Genomic DNA, 17,595 nt, shown 5'->3' with positions numbered 1-17,595 from the left:
GTAAGGAATTTATACATTTTCAAAATAGCAATAAAATCAAAATACCAAACAATAAAAATCTCTGACCGAATGAGAAAAATAGAGAAAATGGTAATAAAATTACAACAAAACAACCACAATCCTATAAGGAGAACAGAAGATATGAATTAAAAAACTTTTAAATAAAAATAGTACTAAAAAGCATTAGGTATTAATGATAGACTGTGGAAGCAGTAAACCGGGAAATAGATATGATTTCATGGCAACCAAAAAAGAGTGTTGATTGGATACCACAAGCAGTGCTCAAAATCCTCCAGCGGAGCAAGTTTGAAACCGCATCTGATGAAGTTGCTTCAAAATCCAACACCTATGCAGCAAATTCTTGAAACTCCAGATATTTTGTTAACTGCCAACTTCTCAGGGTTTCTGGAGAAGCTTCTCTGGGTCACTTCTAAGGCTTCTATGACCACAGGTACAGCACATAGGGGCCAGTATTGACTCCAGTGTCCACCAGCAAGGTCGTGTTCAGGTGTAGTTGGTAATGGTCAACTCGTCACTTCATGAAAAAGGCCTCTTGTAGATTGTTGTGTCCCTGTAGCTTCACAGCAAGTCAGCCAACTGAGCATTCATTGTATTGGGTACAAGAGGTAGCAGGTCCAGTCCTCCAGGGAACCTCACAGATAGTCTAGTCCTCTTCTCATCTTCTGAAGGTCTACAAAGTGTTCTGAGCAGGCTGCCTGGGGTGCCATGTTTATGGATGATGCTGGCCAGCTACTAGGTGGCGGTGACTCCTGGCTCCTCCCTAAACTACCCACTGTTTTAGCAGCTCCTGCTTGCCCCATTGCAAACAATCTCATAGTGCTTCTCACTTCTAAAACCATGTTGTGTTCCACAAGAGGAGTGGCCAGGGAAATAAACTGCCCCCTCCCCTGTGTTAACTTCAAATTGGTTTTGAGGGCAGCTTCCATTCCACTAGGGTTGAAACCAGCATGTCTAGTTTGGGCTTTGAGGACCTAGGTTGTTCCATTTTCAGGACAATTCTTACACTAAACTAATCATGGGCAGGCCTCACCTGTTCTGTTCAAGTTAACAAAGTTCCTGTGTCCACCACTACTTTCCTTTTTGGGCTGATGGGTATCCGATTCCCCACACCAAGTCCAACCTACCACCAGGCCTAAGCCATTGTTCTGCTCTGGGAGCAGTTTATGTACCTCATTAAGGTCAAGCACTGACTGGGCAGCTTCTAGCAGGTGAATAGGTGTTGGCCTCCAGAAGCTTCAGGCTGGGAGAAGTTAACTTTTGGAAATCTGCTTTTCCAAAATATTTATTGAAAATCCAACTTCCAATTGGACTTCAAATAAATAAGAAAAATGGTCACGGAATGACCTTTTAAGTTGTTTCTTATCAAACGTTATAGATTAAAGTTTATAATCTGTACTTTGGCATTTTCTAGGATTTAGCCACGCTCTAAAGTGAAAGTTGCTTTTTAGACCTAGTCACTGAAGAAACATTCCAACTTTAATGATAAAATGTCATCAAAAGCTTTCCCAATAGTAAATGGACAAACCAACTATGAAATAAGACCTTACTTGTCAAATCATCTCCTGAGTTTATAGCATAAACTCAAAATTGGTCTAAAAGGCATAGATTTTGAAAGATGTCTCACTGGCCATTCATTAGAATTCTGACAACTTTATACATCAGCAGCCACTAAATTGGAAAGGAGCAGGGAAACCTCAATAACCCTCAAACTAGCTTGTTACTCCATAGGAAACAAAGTACATTTTGAGGAAAGTGCCCACCGCCTTCATGGTCACACTTTTACATTCCTATAAGACAATCAGAAAAGTCAACATATTTGAATTCTTGTCTCCAACGACACTAATCGTCTCCAGGTGGAATTGCTCACCTTCATTGTTTAATAAAGGCGAGCTCATCAGATAATTGGGACAGTTTACATTTAGATTTTTACATAGGGGGTCTCCTGCAGGATTGGTCTCCTGTAAGAAGTAATTGCATTTGTCTGAAGTAGACTGCTTGATTAGTTGTATCTCTTCTAGGCAAATATTTAGGCACACCACTAATGAAAATACACAATGCTAGCCTACAGTTGATGATTGTCAGTTTCACCACTGACTTATTTGTGGTTGATTTTTGGCCAGTATGTGCAGCTACAAGAATACCATCAACTGTAAAAGGCATAATGACAACATTTTGCAAAACCTCTTGTACATATTGGTATTTATGCATTGCAAATCTAGCTGGAGAACAGTAGGAAGAACACATTAAGTGAGAGGCTGGGGGCCTGGAAGATAATACAATATTGTGTGCCTCAAGTAGAGATTTACACATTTTTTCCAGTTATGCAATTGCATTTTTACATTTGCATTGTATTTCCCATAGTTAATACTATTTTTTTTTTTAGAAGAAACATTGTCATTTGCTACAACTCACATGAGTTTTATCAAACATATGAGCTGGGTCAAGAACACAGGTTTGCAATTTATCCACTAGACCTCATCTCTTCCAACATTTTCTCCACATGTGGTCTCTATTGTTAAAAATTGAGAAGATGTTGCAGAAGGCACAGTTTGTTTGAGCTGTGCCTTTGAAGGTTAAAGTAGTTTGCCATTGTTTAATCCAGTTTATCAAGCAAAAGCGAATGTAGTATTCTGAATTTGCTCTCGTGTGCTGTGTGTATTCTTTCTAAAACACATAGAAATATTAATTGAATTTGGAGAGTTTACGTTCTGTCCCTACCCTAACATTTGCTTCCTTATTTTTGTCAAAAGATAGAACACACTTTGTGTAATCTTTCTTTGCACATTATTTCTTCAGATTCATCCATAAGTTCTAGTATAATCCTGCTACAAAAAAGGTTCTTATATTTTTCGTGAAATTGTGCTTTTTATCTATTGCTAGAGGCTTTTCCCAGCTCTTCCACCCCCTGGTCCCTTTCAGTCGTAATCGTTCCATCTCCTGTTACTGAGTCACAGTGCCTACCCCCACACTTCGATCACACTCTTCCCCCTCCGTAGTGTTTTGTTTTTTCCCCTGTTCACTAGTAGAAGAAAAACCCACACAGTCCAGTCCCCTTCCTCCCCCAACACCCGCGGCACTGAATGTCTGTTCCAGCTCAGGATCTTCCATTGCACTCCAGTGCAATGTTGTATCCCAGTGTGGAGTCCTCCCCCTTCTTTTGTAAATTGCTCCTTTGTGAAAGATTTTCCCTGTTCACCTTAAGTGTATGAGGTTTCCGCAGCGTTTCATCCTCTTTTCCCTGGCCTTGGGCCCATTTATGTAAAATCTTGCCTGATACCATTTACAAGCTGTGAGTCCACCCTGTGACTATATCAAAAGAAGATTGGCCCTAATACCCGTGGTTGTGGTCAGGGAAGGTGGAACTATCCCTTATGCCATCAATCTTCTGATTACTAAATTTCCTTTGGTCTTGATTGGATGTTCCGAGATGTGACACAGGTGGCTTAAAAACATTCATAAGATCAGGCTTCCTCCCTGCCACATGTTGCTATTCTCAGTGACCTTACCTGATCAAGGGTACCAGTTTCATGTGAAACAATATGCAGAGGAGGGAGACTATTACATTTCTGGATCAGTTATGCTGAGAGAGCATCTCAACACATCGAATTAAGTGTATATATATATATATATATATATATATATATATATATATATATATATATATATATATTTGTTTTTTAAGAACTCCAACTTATAGTTTAATTGACATGCAACTAAACCACACCATTGTATTAATAGGTTAGTATATAATTTATTTTACATTTCAACTGCTAATGGGCTTAATTTAATATAAACATTTTATTTTTGACAGGTTGTCTTGGAGACACACAGTTTTGTTTCCGATTTCGACAGTCATCTGGTAGGAAGGTATCACTGCACTGTCTTTTGGACCAGTTTGAAACAGAGTCCCCGTTCTACTTAAAGGTAGTGCATGTTTACTTAAACATTTGTGCACAGACTTCATGCTCCTTTGAGGCTTGTTCTGATGAGCTCCAATGATGAGGAGCACTGCTTTCCACATTTCTATTGACACAGTGTCTTTTGTTGAGTTTTATCCTTTTCGATGAACTGTTGATAAGTTCTGTCTTTACCACTAAAATGAAAGGTTAAATAGGCTGTTGGATTTTACTCTGAAAAAGGAAATCTCTGTTGGACAAAAGATGGTGTGATTGATTGACTTGTTGTGATTGCAATTTGACAATAAATGTGTGCACTGTTGCTCTTACTGCCACATTGCATTAGTCCATATAAAGTGTTTTCTAAACAAAACCATTTTTATTGCAATTCCAATACAAATCAACAGACCTTGAATATATTGCAAATGCTCTCTCAAATGTGAACTATGCCAAACCTTCCTCCTGACCCAGAATCAGTGGTCCATACCATTTCTTCACTGAAAAATGCAAACAAATCTGGGAGATTCTGATAATATGTCAACACAAAGGGATTGATAGGTCGCTTCTATTTTTCACATTTACAGGAAATGATAGCCTTCATGGGGAAGCAAGGTTCTCATTATGTTGTACCTGAAAATGTGTAACTCTCCTATGCGCATCACAAATTGTAGGAGATGTGTCTCTCAACAAATGCACTGTATGTGTAATATACTCCACTGCAAAGGAGTGTCACTTTTATTTATCCTCTTTCCATTGTGGGACCACGTTGATCTTCCAAAGTTCGGTAATGCTGAGGTTTCTTGTGCTCATATTTTTTATTTATTTTGTGCTTTCTGGTCCCCTAGTCCTCCAACACTGATTTGCTGTAGGAGAGAGAGAAAGACAAAAAAAAGAAAAAAAACACCTATATATTTTCTTTTGCAAGTTGTCCAAATGTTAGACACACTGAGATGCTTGGCCAACCCAAAAGGCTCATGAATCCCCTAGGAAAGCTCTGGAAAAAGACTCATTATGGTCATCTAAAGAGCACATTCTGTCTACTGAACACTGGCATAAGTTTAGTAAAGGGGATGTCTCCTAAAACGTATCAAAATCGGTACTTACAATACCTTCTCCTAAGCTGGCATTACTTTTCAAGAAGTCAGCCTCAATGCAGGTGATGGAGAAATCCACTTTGGTGAAAAAATTGTAGCCAAAAGCATTCTTAATGACAGCATGGATGACGGAGATGACTCCATCGACGATGACAATAATAACAACAGCATAATTGACAGTGATGATACCAACATCCGCTGACCAGGACACCTACAACTTTCTCATCTTTGGAGACCCTGTCTACAAGAAAGCTCATTCATTAACCATAACGGTAACACAGAAGGTCAACGAGAGAATCAATACATTCTTAGTCAACTTTACTGATGCCAGAGCACACCTCTCCAAGTTAAGGTTCACCTCTTCCACCAATTCATTTGTTAGATGAGGAAGATTCAGATGATGAGGGTCCATTTTGAACAATCCATAGTCTTTCAGAATTAAGTATGAGGAAGAGAGCAAGGAATATTTTGAAGAGGACTGCTATTCCTCAAGGGCACTATCTACAGCTAGGCCTGTTCCACACATAGAGCATTACCAATCCTATAAAGATAGTCAGTGCAGGTGCCTAAGGCTCTAGTTCATGACTTACAGAGCATGTTGCAGGACTATTAAAGAGGTTTCCGGAATTTTTAAAGATTACATCACCATCGCAGCCAATTCAGCCTCCTCACTCTATCCGAGTGCAACCTCGCACTCGGCACACACCTCATAATTTCCCAGCAGTGCATAGAGCAAAAAGAACACCAGCATCGAGTATCACAGTGCTGCCTGCCTGCCTTCCGATGAGGAGAGTGAAGGTGAATTACCAGACGATCACAGTGCATCTAATGAAAGGAATGACTACCTGCTAACGGCACCATCACTCCTCACCCTGTGGATTCTCCTCCTGATGATATGGGAGGTTTTCATGCTCTGATAGACCGGGAAGCAAAACGATTTGAACTGCCAATGCCAGTAAAGCAATTAACTTGTTTCCTGAATTACTTTAAAGAGGCTGCTAGAACATCCATTAGAGCTATCCTGGTTGCGGATTTTAATTGGGAGGAAGGTATGAAAGTAATGAAAAATCCAGCAACAGTGTTCACTGTCTTACCCAGACTGGTTCAGAAATATAAAGCAGAAGAGAATTTGCCAACTTGTTTGATAGGACATCCTAAGCCAGATTCCATCATAACAGAAGCAGCTCAGCACTACTCTAAGAACTCCTCTACGCCCATCTCAGTCCCACTTGATAGAAAGGATAGGCGTTTAGCTAACATACGGGGGTGTTCTTACACACTGTCAATTCTCTGGCAATTCTTGGGTGATAGGATCAACAGATTTGGTCAGGTATTGCTCCTTTCTTAGATTGACTACCTGAGGATATGAAGACTGAGGAAAGAAAGAGTCTGCAGAAAGGCAAAATAACCTCTTTGGTGACTATTGATTGTGCGATGGATATCACTTCTACAGTTTTTTGGCAATTGTCAGGTGGTGTTGCACTTCACACATAAGGATGACTAAAGGCTACTTTCTTCAGGCCTGAGGTCCAAAGTAAGATTTAATATACACCTTTTTTTAGAGAGGCATTATTCAGCAAACACATTTTATAAAGCTCTACAAACAGTTAAAACGGACTCATCAAAATCAGTAGGTACTTTGCAAATGAGGAGTAAGAGGCAGAGATATATTTTCCTACAGAGAAGGATTTCAGCCGTATAGATCACAACAGTAACAACCCTTTCAACAGCAATACAAACAACCACCATCGGTGGCTTACATTACAACAAGCAAAAATTGAGGATGAAGCAAACTTACCAAGGAAAAGACGCAAGTAGAAAACGATGGGGAAATGAAGTTGCCAGTTACTCACAAGCTATTTCCATTAGAAGTTGGTGGCTTAATAACAAACTATTTGAAGCGTTAGAAGTTATTAACAATGGACTATAATGGGTTTTAGACCTAATCTCTTATGGTCATGATTTTGAATTCACGGAAGGCCCCCCTCATACACCTTAAATAGGATCATCCCCACATCTTCTCTAGGAACTACAATTGTAAATATTTACAGTTCTCTGCAAATGTGCAATAGAAAGAGTATCCAATAATCAGAAAAGAATGGGGCTGTATTCCTGCTTCTTTTTAATCAAGAAAAAGACATGAGAATGGAGGCCCTGCGAAGGTGAAACAGTCATTTCATATATTTACTCTCCAATGCATCCTCCAGCTCCTAAATCACGCAGACTACATGACAACTCTAAAACTTCAGGATGCCTATTTTAAAATCCCCATTCACCCAACGCATAGACAATTCTAAAGATTCAGAGTAGCTGGCATTCACTAGCAGTTCAAAGTCCTCCCATTTGGACTCAAATAGGCCCCCTACATTTTCACAAAAAACTCCAGTGACAGCTCATGTGAGAGGAAGGTTGTCTTTTATTCCCATAACTCGACGACTGGTTGCTAAAAGCTCCTACAGGTCAGAAGGTGGCCAAAGGAACAACTGTCTGTCTGACTCTGTTTTTGGGAACCATTTTAGACACCATTGAGTACACAGCATATCTAACAAAGGACAGACGAACCAGCTCAAGCTTTTACTGGAGAAGTTGATGCCAAAAAGTCAGTTTCTAGTTTGCCTCTTCATGTACTTTCTGAGGATCAAGTTATCCTGCATTCATCTGATGCCATTGTGCTGGCTTGAAATGTAAACGCTACCAGAGGAGTTACGCAAACAATGGCTACCATGAAGGAGTCCCTCCACTGTAGGGTTCAAGACAAGAACCTTTCCATATAATTAAGCTTCCTGCCTTAAATGGCCGGTCTTGTGGTGACAACGGATGCCTGCTTAGAGGGAAAGGTGCTCACATAAAAAATTTAAAAATCAGATGAAAGTGGGCTCCACACCATAAGTCCTTACATAAATCTGTTGGAATTCAAGGCAGTGCCTCTGGGTATAAGGACTTATCTTTCCATGATAAAAGGATCATCAATGCTGATAAGTACGGACAGTACATATCAGTGCTTATGCTACAGACAGTACCCGCACCATGTATTATCTCAACAAACAGGGAAGCACATGATTTCAAGTGCTGTCTTAAGAAGCCCAGATTGGAAGTGGTCACAGAAACATCAGGTGCAGTTAAAGGCCAGACGCTCTAGCAGATGCTTAAACAGAAGACCAAGAACATCTGACACGAATGGGAGCACAACCAGGATGCCCTAGATATATATGTTTGCTCTTTGGGGCAGACCAAATCTCAACCTGCTTGTCACTCATTGGAATCAAAAATGCAGATTTTACTCAAGTTGAGATCCATGACTCGAATCGTGGGTGAGTGCCTTTTCAATAACATGGTCATAGATCTTTGCTTATGCCTTTCCCTCATCCCATTAATCCTGAAGCTTCTAAATAAGAGGAAGCAAGAACCATGTAGAATAATTCTGATAACCTCGAAATTGCTCAGACATTATTGGTTCACGGAACTGATCCCGCTTTCAGAGAAACATCATATTTGCCTTAACCCTTTTGCAGATTTATTGACAATGAACCACAGCCAAATATTTAATCTGGATTCAGCATCATTCCACTGTCAGCATGGCTCCTGAACTCCTTGACTTTACGGGACTGAATATACTACAGAACTATAAGGAAATTCTTGCTAGAGCCAGAACAAATTCTTCTAACAAAGCTTATCAACTTAAATGGAAATGCGTCTGTTTGTGGTGTCAAATCACAGATTCATCCTCTTTCAGCTCTGCCTGAATATTTTCGTTCTCATCTGCTCCATGTAGCCAAAACAGGTCTGGCTCATACTTGGATTAAAGTGCATTTAGCAGCTATATTCATAGTTAGGATATTATTTGGTTCAGCATTTCTATGGTAAAGGAGTTACTTAAAGGCCTTTTCTGAGCCTTTCCTCCAGTAAAGCAGCTTCTTCAATCTTGCCAACTTAATATATATTTTTTTGTAGTTGATGAAGGCTCAATTGGAACCCATTCACAAAGCTGATCTGAAATTTCTCTCATGATAAGTGGTACTTTTTTTAGCCTTGACATCTGCAAGGAGAGTAAGTGAAATTCAGGCATTCACAGTTGAACCTTTTCGATATTTCAGAGAAAGTAGAGTTGATATTAAGAACCGATCTCTGATTCATTCCAAATGTGCTGACAGTCTTTCATCTTACTAGCCTATCGAACTAAAGACTTTCTTTCTGAATCTGCAGAACATAGCGAAGTATTGCAGGTTGGATTGCTGCTGATATCCAGTTTTGTCATCGGAAGGTTGGAAAACCTTTTTCGACCGAGGTACAAACACACTTTACAAGGAGCAGCACTATATCAACTGCTTGCTTATTTTTTTTTTTGCTGGAGTGTTGCTGCTAGACATTTGTAGAGCAGGTACTTGGAAGAGCAGACAAGCGTTCACACTGCACTGCTGTCTGAATTCAACATTGCAGAGGGATGCCGCGGTGAGACAAGCAGTATTACATCATCCTTTTCCAATAAGGTGAGTCTTAAGTTTATTATATTATCTAACCATCCACTCCAGCATGTTCATTATTGTACCTTGTCTTAACTGATAGCTATTCTGATTCAAGCATTTGTATCTATGAAAGATCCAATCCTGGAGAAGAAAATAAGTTACTTACCTTTAACTGTAGCTCTCCAGTATTGGCATTTTTCATTGATTCATATGCGAACCACCCTCCTGTTCTTACAGGCTTCCTTATCCTGATATGATTACTCTTCTCACTAGTCTATCTGAGGGAGTGAAGCCTCTGTGTGGAGTGTTCTGAAGGTGCAGGCCCCTGATGGCTGTTTTGTATTTATTACGTAACGATGGGGATAAGTTACTGAAGTGAATGATTTTAGCCCTTATGGGCTATGGTTAAATGGTACTGCTTTTTCTATTGTATAGTGGGACTCCCACTTAATCAATGGGGAATGACTAGAGCATGTGAATCTATGAAAGATGCCAATACTGGAGAACTAGAGAAACTGGTAAGTAACTTATGCTTTTGTGGTATGCTAGTGCATGTACCCTTCTGCATGCTACAGCACCCTAACTCATTTTTCTGTGTCTGCTATGGTGACTCAAAGTTCAGAGGAAACTAAGCTCCTAGGTTCACAGCCATGGCTTCCGCTGTGTCTGAGATATTTGCATCTTTCTCAATGTGCTGGCATGTTTCTAACACTTATGCAGCATGTTGCGACTAGTTTTATGCAGTCTCACTTTTGCATGTTCAGTGCCAAGAAATCCTTAAAAAGTCTATATGTACGGTTCTGAAATGTCACAAAACATACCACCCTTGTTCTTTTCTACACCAGCTCTTTGACTTAAAGGACATGAAATGTTAAAAGTTATCCAATAGCTTAATCGTCTTACTGCGTTTCGTACTGCCCACTCTGTGTGCTCCTTACTTTGTTATGACATTTTTACGGCAGCTTGATCCATGGGTGTCTAGGTGCTGACATGTCCCACACAAAGACCAGGATAGGGTACCCTATAAAGGCAAGACTTTGGAATTTAGTTTGATGCACTTTCCTGTCTCGTTGGTATTGATCCTCGTTCATAGTATCAAAATCTCACATAGAGCTTTGCAAAATGCATTAGTATCTTCTCCCTGCTCTGCTTTTTGCAGATTCTGAATCAAATGTTTTTCCTAAATTTGTTATTTATATCTTCTCAGTTGTCAATAGAGTAAAGCTTCTATTTAAGTTCTTGAACTTCTTTGGGAATAACATTTGTGTGTATGGTGTTGAGTAACTCACAAGTGCAAACAAAACCTTTCTTGAGAACCACAATGCAGCACACAGTTCCATGCCTCAACACAAATTTTTGTTCAAAATGTATCGAGCAACTTCTTAGATAGGTATTTAATGTTCCTATTGAGGTATTCCTTTGTAAGAGATTCATATGAACCCAGCAGCACCTGTTCTCTGTTATCACAGTTGCTCTTTAACAAAGTGTATATACATTATGCAATCTAACAGTTGGTATTGCTGCAAATATAAACAGAAACGTCTTTATTTGATAATGGGAGACTGGAAAATACTTTGCAAATTCTATTTAGAATGAGGATATGCGTCGCATTCTAGAATGTTACACTTCCCTCATCCCATTGTTGCTGCTCCAAATCCTTGCTGTAACTAAATCCTTCATTGGCAGGCTGGTGTTGCAGTTTTACTTACCTTAATTTTCATGTTTGCCTTAGAGACTGGGTCTTCAATGACCTCTAGTTGCTACCATCTTACCACGGTGTCCTATCTAGTTGACAGTGTCTGCATTTCTTTCTGGTTTTTTTCTTTCTCTGTGTGCCTATATCTGCTTAGAGTTAGCTCACTAAATTGCTAGATTTGGCTATTTCCACCCTCGCTCAACACCCCTTCCAAATCTGCATGCACTTGCTCTTGTCTGCTGCTGCTGATAGCTACTTCTTCATATTGTTCTGTTCCTATGCCAAGTCAGTAGCCTTATGCTCAACAGGCCCTCCACGTGGGCAGTGGGGCCTCTGAAGTAGTAGTGCTCTTCCCCACTAGCTTAAGCTGGCACCTTGGCAAACCCACATCTAGCAAATCCCAAGGGTCGCTAGGAGAAGTCACTCAATAGCCTCTTATCGCTCGCCTTCCACAGTGGTCTCTTGTTTTTCCACCTGCAGCAGAGAGAGCTAACTTTTCTTTCCTGCTACAGGCAAAAGCAAAGTATTGGATTCTTAGATCAATTAAATTATCTAGCCTGTAAATGTTGCAGCATGAAATGGTACAGCAAATAAAATGTTTTCTCCGACACTTGTTCAATGTAGCTGCTTTGCATTTCCTGTGGAAACTGCTTTAGTAATTGACTTGCTGGAAGGCCTTGATTCTGGTAATTTTATATGTTTTATATGTGGAGATGACCAACAAGTATTTTTAACCAAACTTTAAGCATGCAGAGAGACCAGGAAATAAAAGGCATGTGTGTGTTCTAGTAACTACTGGAGCTAGTAAAATGGTATTTGCCTGTGCACAGTTATAGTGTTGTGCCACGTTTGATTTCTGTTTGTTGTGTAAACTGTAGAGTAGTGGTTTGTCTTTGAGGACATCAGTAAAATGGCAACATATTCACACCATGTGCCTCTTTCCCAGCTTTAACACCTCACAAGAAATCACAAAAAACTGTATGTTTTGACAGAATTGTGTGTGCATGTTAAGTAGTGGCTGAAAACCACTGCTGATCTCCTCTGAAGCTGACATGGACAGCAACACAGAATTTGTTTGGCACAGATATGATATTGTTTCAAGGAAGGAATGTATCACCAGAAATGAAGATTTACTAAAGGTTTTGGAGCTGACCCAAAAGAAATTCCATTTGTAACTGCATCACCAGAATCATCTATGACTGCAATATTTTGGAGCCCATCAGAAATGATTTCTTGAGCCCACACTTTTTCATAAAAGATTAGGGTGTCTCCTTTATGTTATCCTGGAAAAAACCACACAAAACGAATGTTGTGTTGACCTAAAGAAGTAGAAACATCGACAGTGAAAACGGCCTGTACCATACATGTTGGCCGTTGGAAAAATAACAAACACGTATAGTAACTGTTAGACCTGACAGCCTTAGGGTGATCTTCCCCCAACATTTTGCCTTCTTCCCTTAATTTTTCTGATATTGGTTCTGCTGGTATTAGGACTCTGCGCACTTTACCCCTGCTAACCAGTGCTAAAGTGCTTGTGCTCTCTCCCCTAAACAGGGTAACATTGGCTCCTACCCAGTTGGCATATTTAATTTACTTATAAGTTAATCGTAGAGTACACTATATGTGCCCAGGGCCTATAAATTAAGTGCTACTCGTGGGCCTGCAGCACTGATTGTGCCCCCCTCACAAGTAGTCCCTTATCCATCTCTCAAGCCTGCCATTGCAAGGCCTGTGTGCAGTTTTACTTCCACTTTGACTTGGCATTTAAAACTACTTGGCAAGCCTTAAACGCACCTTTTATTAAATGTCGCCCCTAAGGTAGGCCATACGTAGTCCATAGGGTAGGGTGCTATGTAAGTAAAAGGCAGAACATGTACTTGCAAGTTTTACATGTCCTGGTAGTGAAAAAACGCAAAGTAGTTTTTCACTACTGTGATGCCTACTCCTCTCATAGGCGAGCATTGGAAATTCCCTTATGTTTAAGTGGTAATTACTGATCTGAGAGGAGTGACATTGTCATGTTTGGTATGGTTAGAATGGTAGTTAGAAGTCCTGCTTACTGGTGAAGCTGGATTCACCATTACTATTTTAAAACTGCCACTTTTAGAAAGTAAACATTTCTCTGCACGTACTGCTGTCTGTGCCTTACAGCCTATCTCCAGACCACGTCGGGTCTGTCTGTTTGACAACTTCCCTTGTGCATTATGCCCTGGTAGCCATGAACACGACACTAGGCTGCAGCTGCATTCATCTCCATACTCATGGCCCTTCCTGGGCAGGAAGGGTGGAGGGGCTCTCACTTGCACTTCAAAGGCTAGTGGCCTGAACTCACACAAAGGACTGATAACCCCCACAGATCTCCTGGCAGACAGGGCTGGGTTGAAAGGAAAGGGGAACGGGTGCACTTCAAAACCGCTGAAGTTCTCCTCCACTTCAGAGGAACGTTTGTGTGTATATGTATATTTTTTTATATATATATATATATATATATACACACCCCCTGCTCCCCCCCCCCTCCCAAAAAAATCAGACGCTTCTGGACTGAGGGACTGCCGTGCTGCCCAAAGGACTTATCTGGACTGCTTTTCTGGAAGGACTGCTCTCCTGCTTGTTGGCCCCTGACTCTGCTGGAAGGACTTCCACCACAAGTGCTCTCCAAGGCCTTGGAATGAGCTTGCCCCATCAAAGGACCATCAAAGACTTCATCTGAAGGAGAAAATCGACAGCGCTGGGAAACTGACACAATGGCTGCAGAATTCGACACTACGCATAGCCTGCCAGATCGGTACAGCACTTCTTGCCTCTTCTCAAAGGGTTTTGGATTTTACTCATGTCGTCCCTGGGTGTCAACATATACCTGCGTCGCAGTGAAGAACCAAGGCAGCGTGCTCAGAAATCGACGAACCACCGTGCTGCATAGAAAGAAACTACTTATCACCTTCGACGGGCTGGAAAAACTGATGCATTGCTTTACTTTTTGACACATCTCCTCCTCTGCGGCCCTCTCTGTTATTATTTTTGACTTATCCCAGGCACTGTATGTTAAAAGGATACAACCATTGATTCGTAAGCATTGAGATTCATCTAAACTTTTAAAAAGTGATATCTTGATTTGTGCATATTGGATTTTTGTCGTTTTGGTTTTATTTTATTCAGATAAATATTATCTATTTTTTTTTATACTAGTGTGGAGTACTTTTTTGGTGCTTTCACTGCGTTACTGTATGAGTTATTGCACAAATACTTTACAAATTGCCTTCTATGTTAAGCCTGCCTACTCTGTGCCAAGCCACAGGAGGGTGGCCACAGGATAATTTTGGTTGCGTTATGACTTAACTGGACTGGGATTGTGGCCCCACCATGGACAGGGCACATGCTTCTGCAAATTAGAGACCCAGTTTCTAACAGTAACTAGTTCTAACTTAAACATATTTGTGGGTGGACAGACCCTACAAAGGAATCAGATTGAGCCTTAAGATTGTACATCAATTCAGAAGTACATTTTTGTTTTTTCACAGCACCTTGCGCTCTGAGCACCTCGTTTTGTGATATTGCCATTTTAGTGAAATGAAATAATGTGAGGCAGTATATCCTGTATAAAATAATTTATTCTTTGAAATGTCTGTTTCATAATTTGATGTCTGTGACATAAGTGAATTTGGTGGGCGTATGCCAGATTTAGGACTCCATTTTCTTAATCACTAAGTAACTTAGAAGTTTTCCGACAGGACCATGTCCCCTCTATATGCTGTACTTATTCCATGTTCTGAGAGAGACAGGTTGACCCCTTACTTGATTGAGAAATTATTTGCATATGGACAGAGATCCTGAGCAAGATTGTGATGCAGAAACCGTATATATAATGTGGCAAGGGAAACTTTACACATAAAAAAACTCTTGAACGTGTCAGGCTGTATTTAGGTTTGTTGGGACATTTTTTTTGTTTGAACCCTAAGAATCTTTAGAGGAAACAAATTTAAGTTGTTCAAATTACAAACAAAATGATTCATGTTAACTTGTCCTGTACTAGTTTTAAGGAAAATGTGATTGATGAAATGTGACTGATGATAATACATCCTTGTGCCTAAAATTCTTTGGCCATGTCATTTTTGTTTTGCAGAAAGACCCAGCTTGTTACTATGGTTATGTATATTTCAGACAAGTCCGTGATAAAACACTAAAGAGAGGCTACTTTCAAAAGGTAAATATTATAATTGCACACTAATGTAGGGCACCAATCATGCATCTCTTGTAATTGCAGGTTTTGCAACTAAAGTGCCTTTCCTACTTTGTTCTGTCTATTACATTGTTGTTTTGTCAATTCTGATTGTGGGTGCATTTCAGGGTCTTTAGAAGGAGTCACACAATAGCCTCCTGTAGCTCACCTCCTAAAGCGATCTCACCCATTGCAGACACTGCTGGCTTTTCTTTCTAACACAGCAAAAATGTGTTAGATCAAATAAATTATCTAGCCTTAGCATTAAGTGGTACAGGATGAAAACAGCTTTTTCCATAACTTCTTTTAAAACCAAAGTCTTTGGGTTCACCTTCAGATACTTCCCTAGTTACATGGACCTACATTAGGACTTCTGTGACCTTTGGCTACACTATAGTTCTCTTACATTGGCTCTTTCATAGATGTGTATGTTTTCTTATTTTTAGGCTGGAAATCCAAGGTAAAAATGTTAACTAACTTTGTTTGAAAAGACACCCAGTAAACATACTAATGGACACCAATGATTCAAGCTTGCTCACACATGGTCCGGACACTTATGGGACGCCGCGCAATCATCTGAACGCGGTCTCCCGTTCTCTACTATTTCGTTTTTGATTAGGATTCTCGGTGGTATAGATTTTTCTACTATAATCTACTTCTATCTATCCAATGTACCACGAGTTTCAGATTCCTGGGATGGCTCAGGAGTCCCATTACTGATAAAATATCGATTTTTAGCTCAGCCCTGATGAAGTCTTGGAGATTTATATCTCATAAGACGAAACACGTGTTGGCGTTTTATTACTTTATTACCTTTTGGATGCTACGGTCACGGATGTGTTGACCTTAAGGATTGTTCTTCCATCACTGTGATGTAACCTATCTTTCAAGAATAAATTGAAGATTCCTGTTTTCACGATTTCCGGTCTCACAACGAAATTCTCGATTAGTATTTTATGGACACTAAACACATCCTATGTAATTGTTTTTGATTCATGAGTGCCCTGACTTCCAATTTATCTATGTTCGGTCTCTTCGGAAACCTCAGAGGATTAGGGAAGATCCTCTTGCCAGGAGCACCGTGCCCTATCTGCTATGTATATCTATTACCTTGTGGATTCATTGTGAGCGCCCAATTTCTATGTTCTTTCTTCCTGGTTGCTAGTGCTTTGGTTTTTCACCAATGATTCAACCACATTGTTTGAACTATTAGGTGACCAATGTAGCAGAATTTTTAGAGATTCACACTTCTAAATACCATTGTAGCTCAGAATGTCTAATGCATGTCAAGTGAAAGAGCACTCTTTGTAAAGCCCTCCTGTGAGACTTTGGGCTGTTGGTTGACTGGGCTGTGAACACTGCTCATGCAGCAACTACAGTCTCTGTCTGGATAAAGCACACACCAAATTAACCTGCGCTCAACTGTTCTGGTAGCTTGGCACAGAGAAGTCAGACTTAACTTAGAGGCAATGTGTAAAGTATTTGTGCAACATTTCAAACGGAAAAACATTAATACGCCATGCAAAAAGGATCCAACACTAAGTTAGAAAAACCGAAGATGTTCAGTTTTAAAGATTTAAGGAAAAATAGTCTCACAAAGCATCAACTGTGAATATTTGGTCACATTGGACTGGGGCAAAGTCACAAGTTCAGGCCGACCGTGATAGTGCGCGGGCCAGCTTCAGGGACTGAGTTAGGCCAGCAGAACAAAGTACTTTATTTAAATCCTTGTTTGCAGAGCGTTGCATGGATCAACATCAAAGATGTGTTGCGCAGCCGAAGCAATGCTTTGATTCCAAGATGTGGCAAGGCTGCAATGTGTGGGCCTATGTAATCTTCGAGAATCCCATCAACGAGGCTTGCAATATCGAAGTCTGACATCAAGGATACGACACACAGTGAGGATGGTGTGTCAGTTCCCAAGAGCTGCGATGCGGAGTCCATCGTTGAGGTTGCCATCAATGAGGGGTGAGAGAGCCTGCGCCGAGGATGCATTGTGCAGTCAGGTTGGTGTGACGGTTCCAAAGAGCTGTGATGGGATTGTTTGCGATTGGTACAATCCATGCAGCAGATGTGATGCGATGCTTCTGCTCAGATTGTTCTTCTCAGCAGAGGAGATGCATCAGTTCTGCTGGATCCACAGAGGCTGACAGAGCACCTTAAGCCCACTTTAAAGGGTCTAGGCTTGAGGTGCCGCCACTCGGCATGG

General features: G+C 40.5%; 1 protein-coding gene across 1 annotated transcript in view; it reads left to right on the top strand.

The window, feature by feature from the left end:
- Positions 1–17,595, top strand: part of DENND6A (DENN domain containing 6A) — a 292,813-nt gene that overhangs the window by 33,452 nt on the left and 241,766 nt on the right. The window contains exons 4-5 of the mRNA XM_069206473.1: positions 3,833–3,945; positions 15,291–15,371. Coding sequence (XP_069062574.1) covers positions 3,833–3,945; positions 15,291–15,371 — 194 coding nt within the window. The remainder of the gene's footprint in view (positions 1–3,832; positions 3,946–15,290; positions 15,372–17,595) is intronic.

This window comes from Pleurodeles waltl, chromosome 9, assembly GCF_031143425.1.
Source record: "Pleurodeles waltl isolate 20211129_DDA chromosome 9, aPleWal1.hap1.20221129, whole genome shotgun sequence".
NCBI lineage: Eukaryota > Metazoa > Chordata > Amphibia > Caudata > Salamandridae > Pleurodeles > Pleurodeles waltl.
This window is presented reverse-complemented; position numbering and strand designations above follow the sequence as displayed.